An 8,332-nucleotide genomic window follows, 5' to 3' on the forward strand; every position below is an offset into this window, starting at 1 on the left:
GGCATGACGCAGACCTGCCGTGACATGGGGTCGGGCCTGCAGATCGGACCTTCCAGCCCTCGCAGGAGGGAGTCCCCGATGACTAGGACCCGGCGTTTCTTCCTCCTGGTGTTCTCTCTCCTCCCAGTCTCTATCTTGCGTGGAGCGGCATCGTCCCCTGCAGGGCCGACTCCTCTGCCCTCATCCGTCACCGCTGCCAAGGCATCAAACCTGTTCCCCAGCTGAACCTGGGGGGCTTCCACCGCTCTCCGCCTAGCAGCTCTAGATTTGGGCACCATCTTCCAGTCCTGCGATGGCTGCGACTCCTGTGGGGGCTGTACCGTGGGCGACCGGGCCTGCAGAGAACAGAAATAGGCATCAATTTCGTCCTCTGCCTCCCTGATCCCCCTCAGCCTACTCACCGCAGCCTGGAGCTCACCCACCTGCTCCTCCAGGGCACTAAGGCGTGCACAGGAGGGACAGGCCGGGAGACCACCAGGCCCCACCCCCAACCCCACCCCGGGTTGCATCGCAAACTTTGTTCTGGGATTTGCCTCACTTGGCAGCTATAACGTTCCTTTGGTGCAAGTCCTGTTGTGTTCTGTACTAAACTTTCCTCCCAATACCATCAAATTCCTGCTTCATAATCTTTCTGCAGGTCAAATCAGGTTTTGCAATTAAGACTTCCATGAGAAAACACGTCCAGATCCTTCTGCCGAGGAGAATAATTTAAGGAGCTTTTCCTAAACAATTTCCTCTTTGTTCTTCTGCTTTGTAGAAGCCACGGCTGTCCAACTGATGGCGCCTGAAGAGTTAGCGTGTGGCCCATGGGTTTCCTCCCAGTCACTACTCTAACCTCCTAGTCACTTCTGCATAGCTGGGAGGGGGCTGGAGTGTCCGAGCTGCACACAGCAAAGTTGACAGGTGATGTGCACAGCCCAGAGAGAGGGGTGATGGGAGTTGAGCTCTCTGTGTTGTGGGCCCCCTCCCCAGCTGTGCACACAGCACCCCCTCACCCCACACCAGCCAGCTGTATGCACCATGTGGTGGGAACCAGGCTGCCTCTAAGCTATGTGTGTGGTTGGGGAGAGCTGGGATACCTGTGCAATACCTGGATCCTAAGCCTCTTCTTTGTGAGGGGTAAGGAGGGGGGTGGCAAGTATACCAGTGGGTGGTGGGCAGCCCACACAGTGAGGGGGACTTGGGAGAGACCTATCTGTATGGCGTGCAGCCTTCAGCTGCTTGGAAGTTGGATACCCCTGGTATAAGCCATGACTGATACAGACTTAACTGTCTCTTCTCTGGCCTTCCAAGAAGGGTGGGTAGTGTGGTGGATGTGTGGGAAGGAGGGAATGGGACAGTAATTGTTTCTATAAATTAACTTGGCTATTTTATGAACTAGATACATATGACAGTACTTTCACTGGAGGTCTGATATAAACGTGTGTGTGTAAGAGAAAGCAAGCTAAATACCTTAAGCTTGTCAGTACTATATATGGAACTCCAAAGCCATTACGTTTCCTGAAGCATGGGTTTTGGGCTTTTGTTTTATCTTTTGATAAAATATGGCTGTAGGTTTTGTATTAAATGGGACAAGTTTTGACATGCAGTTATATTCAATACTGGCAGTTCAGATCTTTTTAGGTCAATTAGAGGAGGCCTTGCCTACTAATCCTTGTTTTATAAGTTGGTTTCTGAGCTGCAGGATTTGACATTTCTGTCCATGCAGCACAACAGCACCTTCAAAGACACAGAAGCTCAACACCTGCCAGCTCTTCCCCTTGGCGTGCAGACTCTGCAGTCCTGGAACACGCCTTTGGGGCAGATTGTTCAATTATACTCAAACACACCCTGCTAATTAAGCAGTGTTGTGACCTTCCCAGTAATTAAATGTACAAGCTTTGATTTCTCCCTCCCTCTCCTGCCCCATATTTGGGTTCAGGTTGATGGGAGTGGGTAAGAGGGAGTTAACCCTTTGTGTGCTTGCAAAAAGGGCCCTTTTAAGCAGATGATCAAAATGCAAGGTTTCCTGCTGGACTGATTAGTAGCAACTGTAGCAAGACAGAAATCCCAGTGGCTAAATAAGAAAAGCTTCTCTCCTGATGCAGGATTATTGCCAGGTGTTGTTTTGGGCAGCTTGTTTTATAACAGCTGTGGTATTTGGATCCTGTTCTCCTAGAAACGCTGCAGGTATGGGGAGAAGGGGGAAGGAACTGATATCCAGAGATTGGAGCTGCTAGATGCCAACCCTAGAAAAAATGCAGGACCCCAAGAAAGATGCTAGATGCAAGACTGGAACTCTAGGAAGAGGGTTCATGGAAGAAGGAAACTAAGCTACCCCCCACCACAGAAAGGGGAGAAGGCATCTAAACAGTGAAGGAGCATTAGGGGAGGCAGGAGGAGGGTAAAACCTTGTATGTAGCTAAGACAACACCTGCTTTGTTGCTGGGCTTTTGCATCACAAAAGTGCCACAGGCACATTGTTACAGGGGTATAGGTTGTAGCTGTGTTGGTCTAAGGACATAGGCAGACAAGGTTCTTAGGGTAAATCGCAGGCATATTGTGTAATAGTGAATGAGAGGGAAAGGCATGGGCTGTGGAAGAGCCATACAGATAAGCTTCTGAATGCCCCAGTGATCTCAATAAAGTCTGTTCTCCCTCTGCAGAGCATGAAGACATAGTTCTTAGCTAGGAAAGAAGTACACATGAACCAGAAGAGTGGGATTTAACCCTTTTAATGAAGGAGATGGCAGCAGCAGAGTTGAGATTTTGGTGCATTGCTTTGTGCTGCACACATGCTGAGGGGCAGGCTGTGCAGCTGTTCATTCTTCTGTAGGCTAAGGGTAAAATATTAATAGCCTCCTGGATCCTAAGTCTCTTCTTCCATGCTGTGCCAGATGGGAGCCTGTTAGGACTGAGTGAAGCTTTGGGTGCTGATTCGATTTGGAGGAAATTAGGCCCGATTTGGTGGCCGAATCTCCAAATCCGAATTGAATTGGGGGACCAATTAAAAGGTCTGAATTGATTCAGAGAGCTTTGGCGATTTGGGCAGTCCCTGCTTGCTGCAGCAGGGATCTGGACCTGGACTCGTGCTGGTAAGTAGGGGGCAGAGGAGGGGAGAGGGGTTCATGGGGGGACCCCAGCTCCCAGCCCTTTAAAAAAACAAACAAACAAAAATCCTTACTCTCTGGCTGCTGCAGCGGCCTTGGGGCTTCTGGGGGCTCATGGCAGAGCCCCCCCATGTAGCATGGGACAGTGGCAGGCAGCGGGGATTGCCCCCCCTGCTGGGCAGGAGCTGGTGAGTGGGGGCTCTTTTCCCCACAAATGCTGGGAGCTGGGGCGGGTGGGGGATGGGGCCTGTGTGATTTGGCAGCAGCCGAATCAATTCGGGACAGTGATTCGAATCACCGAATCAAATCACTGTCCCCCAAATCGGCCGAATCCGAAGCGAATATTAGCCACTTCGTACAGGCCTAGAGCCTGTGTCTCTAGTAGATATGGCTTGTTCGTTTGCTGTGCTCTGCTTGTTCACCTCTGGTAACTGGGCCTGTAGGACAAACTACTCAGTCAGCAGTAATAATTGCACTGCAGATTGTGGTTTAGTATCTGGGGCTCTAGGAAGGGAACGTGATGCTTATAGCAGGAGTTCAGATCCTTCTTCCTGGCTGGCAGTCTTTTTTTTTGGAGTATTGCAGTTTAGATGTATATGTGGCGCAAAGGACCCTTCCAGTGGCTGGACAGTGGTATGAAGGTTTACTGCACAACCTTGTGTGCCATATTCAGGTTGCATTCGCTCACATGCTTTGTGCTGCATAACCAAGGGCATAGATTTTGCTGCAACTTGGCCCTTTCTTTTCCCCACTGCTTGCCGTGTGCCCCTAAAAGAAACTGAGATCTAAAGTAATTGAATGTCTGCAGTCCTCTACTCCATAAGTAATTCTGCAGCAGCAAGCCAAGGTGTGTGTACAGTAGAGGAAGACTTGGGGAGATGCTTCAGCTCCCAGATACAACAGGCTGTTAGAACTTAGGTGGTGGAGACTTTATACCTTAAAACAGGGGTTCCCTAACTGTGGTTACGTGTACCCCTGGGATATGCAAGACATCTCACGGGGGTATGTGGGAGAAATTGTGTAATGGCGTATTTCATTTTAATTATAACAATAATTGACTTTTAAGGGTTTAAAATATAAAACGTATGCTGGTAGGGGTACACAGGTAGCTGGCAAGTCTGGAAGGGGGTACACAATAAGAAGTAGTTTGGGAATCTCTGCCTCTAAAAGAAATAATGTAGCAGGGACTTTGACCTCATTCTTCTGATGCTTTTAATGGCATAGCACTCACTGTGGGGAAAACAGCTTGCTTAGTACCTCTCAAAAGTGACTGAGTCACCTCTGTCCTGAGTTCAGTTCTCATATTCCCAAGAAGACCTGTTGAGTAGATAAGCTGTAATGAACATATTCACAAGCCCCGAAAAGTGGTGACTAAAAGAAGCATAATTTTCCTCCCAAAATATAAACTTGAAAACGAGTAACCTACTTCAATAGGACATGCATACACACAATTAGCCAGCTTTAAATAAGGGAGATTGGTGACAACACTACATGTCCTGGGAGAGGTGAAATCTCTTTTTAAATGCTTGTTAGCTTGGTTTTCCGGTGTCTGGTTTAATTTCTTGTAATGATTCTAGGGAACAACAGGGAATGTTGGCCTGATTCCTTTTTGACTGTTCATGTCATACAGGTTAAATAATCTTTCTCGGATAAATGTGACTAATCAATGGCTACTACAGATGTGGGCATGTAACCTGCAGCAGGTATTTAATTATCTTCTTTGTCCCTAGGGGTCCCGAAGACACCTGTTTTGAATATGGCGTTTTCCCTGCTATTCTGAGCTTCCCTCTTGACTATCCTTTAAGTCCCCCAAAGATGAGGTTCACGTGCGAGATGTTTCATCCAAACAGTAAGTTTAAATCATTGTGGGGTATTTTTGATGGTTTAAAAGCTTTCTTTTTAATACACTTTAATGGCCAACTGTTGTAACAGGACAGCAGGCATTTCTACCAATGCACTCTTCTACACATTTAACCTTAGAACAGCAGTACATGGTGGGAGCTCTCTCATCCAGTGTCCAGTTTTGTTTCATCTTGAGACTTGTCTCTTCTCCTTAAACACATTTTCATGCTTTCCTGATGCAGTAAGGGCTGGCTTGGCTGTGGGATGCAGGAGTAGCTGCAAGTGTACCAAAACTGAATTCTCTGAGCCTGCCCCACACTGAGTGTCACTGGTGCTGTGAGGCTTAAAAAAAGTAAAGAAGGGGGAGCCCCTTTTGTGCTGTTCTGTAACTTTAAAAAAAAGTCATTAAGGACCGTTGTTAATAGAAGTTGCCTCCGCTGGAGCAGATAAAGTCTGTGTCCAGACTTATGCAGAAAAGGCTCTGTTGTCAATTTTGTCCAAGCCAGAGGCTTCCTGACATGATCCAATATCTAGCACAGTTTAGAATCTCCCAGTTATTCATTTCAATATTGAGAGAGTCCTTTAGCCTTTTTTTTTTTTTTAAACTTTCCACTGCAATACTGGCAGATGGGTATATTCCAGTTGTATCACCTTTATGAGACTTTGTCAGCGGCTGCTTAAAAATGTCCTGATGAATAAAATCAGCATTTGTGTCTAAAAGCACACATTAAAAACATCACAACACTCTATTTTAGCTCTTAAATCTCATTATCTGAACAAATCCACATTCAGCACAGGATTGCTGTTCTTGATTTATTAAATGAACATGGAAAAGATGTTCAAACTCTTTATTACAGTTCAAATTTGTATGAGTTGGATGCATCTTCCAGTTAGGTCAGGGCTGTCCAACTGTTACAGTGGTTAAATTACAGCCTATTAGTGCCACCCCTCTCCTCCCTCCCTGTGCTGGCTGCCAAATTCTAGGTATTGCCGTTCACAACTAAAATCAGTGGCAGGGGAAAGAGGGTGTAGGTAGCAGTGGTATTCACTCCCTAGGCTCTAGAGCTATGTTGACAAGCTACCCTCTTGCTGCCTGGAGGTGTCTCCAGCCTGCGACAAGCCCCACAGTCTGGATCTGGCCCACAGGGTAAAATGAGTTGGACACCTCTGCATTAGGTAATTAACATGACAGCCCTGAAAGGTAACTGCTGCCCCACATGCCCTCTTCCACCCATATACAAGCTCTGGAATGTCAAACACCTCAATTCTAGGCTAAGATCTAGATAGCTGTTTAATCCATATTTTGCATCACACCAATGGTCTTGGCAACTCCTGATGACCCGCCTACCCTTCTTTTTCTCACATGCTCCCCAAGTGTCTTCTCCATATCATTCACTCATCATTCCACATATGGACCCATCTTACTTTACCTGTCCCTGTCTGCTGCTTAGGGATCTCGCACCAGACTCAGTTGATTTCTGTGCAGAACTGTTATTAACACAAAGGACAGTCTGCAGGGGAGTGCTCGCTGAGGTAGTCCCACATGTCCAAATGGCGTTATTTTGAAGGTGAGGCCAGACTGACTATCTATAAAGCTGCAGTCTTGCCTCTGAGCGTGCTCTGTGTAGACGACAACTTTTTTTTTTCCTCTCCTACCTATCAGAAATGGTAATCAGCCTTTCTCCTCCTTGTGCTTCTGAAGCACTTGGCTGGGCCAGTAGAACAGGGGTTTTCAACCTTTTTTTAGTAAGTGCACCCCCAGCGGCCGGATGCAGAGTGAGGAGGGAGGTGTCACATGGCTGGATGCAGGGAGCGGTGGCAGCGCGGGGTGGTGGATGACAGCGGCGTAGAGGGGTGCCACTGCCCTTGCCCTGCCTTGGCCCGCCTCCTGGGAGGCAGCAGTGTGGGTTGGTGGGTGGTGGCGCTCTGTCCCTGCCTGCCCATGCATACCCCCTAGGGCCTTCCCAAGTACCCCCAAGGGTACGCTTACCCCCAGTTGACAACCCCTGCAGTAGGGGAGTGCAAAGGAAAACCCGTGAAATTTGTGGATTCTCTCCCGCCCAGCTAATTTTAACTGGTTTCAATGGCTGGTGATAGTCAGGCTACAGAGTTCAGTGGGCTCTGGCCAAAATGAACTCAGTGAAGTATAAGCTAAGCGGAAATCCTTGTATAGCTGCATCTAGCAACAAAGTGGAAGACCCACTTTCATGCCTGGAATCAGCTTGTTGAGTTTTGTCTGGGCTTTCCTGGGGGTTACAGTGGACAATAAGCTGGATGTGAGCCAACAGTGTCCTTGTTGTGAAGAAGGCTAATGGCATCCTGGGCTGCATCAGTAGGAACGTTACCTGCAGATCGAAGGAAGTAATTCTTCCCTTCTATTTGGCACTGGTGAGGACACACCTGAAGTACTGTGTCCAGTTTTGATCCCCCCCCACTACAGAAAGGATGTGGACAAATTGGAGAGAGTCCAGTGGAGAGTAGTGAGAATGTTTTGGGGGCTGAGGCACATGCCATGTGAGGAGAGGCTGAAAGAACTGGGCTTATTTAGTCTAGAGGAGAGAAGACTGATGGGGGACTTAATAGCAGCCTTCACCTCCTTGGAGGGGTGGAGCTGGACTGTTCTCAGTGGTGGCAGATGACAGAACAAGGAGCAGTGGGCTCATGTTGTAGCAAGGGAGGTTTAGGTTGGATATTACAAAGAACTTTCTCACTAGGAGAGTGTTGAAGCACTGGAACAGGTTACCTAGAGAATAGGTGGAAGCTCCCTCTTTGGAGGTTTTTAGACCCGGCTAGACAAAGCCTTGACTGGGATGATCTAGTTGGGTTGGTCCTGCTCTGAGCAGGGGTTGTACTAGATGTGACTTCCTGAGGTCCCTTCCAACCCTGATTGTCTATGCTTTCCTTGATTGACCTTTTGTAAGGAAAACAGCGTTGAAAAGCAGGTACTGTATTGAAGACGTTAAGTGTCTTCTGCACAGTTTCCTTATTACAACCCACATTCCCATTTTGCATGTGAGGAGCATTGATTCAGCCTGCATTGTCGTCTCGTCTCTCAGCCGTGGGTAAGCCAGCCCCAGTTCCCAGCTCTGGACTGTGGGAAAGGGTTTAAACGTAGTAATTAACAGCCCTTATCATTTGCAGAGTGCTTTACCAATTCCAGGCCAGGACAGCTAATTGGATGGAGAGCTCTTGAGATAAGCCTTGCTATTTCCAGCCCTCCTTTCTTGGGGGTGTAGGAAATGGTTGGCTACATAAAAGCGTTAAAAATACTAAGGTAAAGTTCTAATGTCTAATAATACTTTTTTATGCCACTCACTCCTGAATGAGACCACCTGGCTCAAACAGCTTGACAAACTCCTTTCTGTCAGAGTGCATATTTAACCTTTCCTTTAATCCCCTCA

The 8,332-nt window shown here is 47.7% G+C and overlaps 1 protein-coding gene across 1 annotated transcript in view; it reads left to right on the forward strand.

The window, feature by feature from the left end:
* The window catches only part of UBE2G2 (ubiquitin conjugating enzyme E2 G2), a 43,574-nt gene that overhangs the window by 30,163 nt on the left and 5,079 nt on the right, over positions 1 to 8,332 (forward strand). The window contains exon 4 of the mRNA XM_006032981.2: positions 4,820 to 4,938. Coding sequence (XP_006033043.1) covers positions 4,820 to 4,938 — 119 coding nt within the window. The remainder of the gene's footprint in view (positions 1 to 4,819; positions 4,939 to 8,332) is intronic.

Source organism: Alligator sinensis, unplaced genomic scaffold (assembly GCF_000455745.1).
Source record: "Alligator sinensis unplaced genomic scaffold, ASM45574v1 scaffold1086_1, whole genome shotgun sequence".
Taxonomy (NCBI): domain Eukaryota; kingdom Metazoa; phylum Chordata; order Crocodylia; family Alligatoridae; genus Alligator; species Alligator sinensis.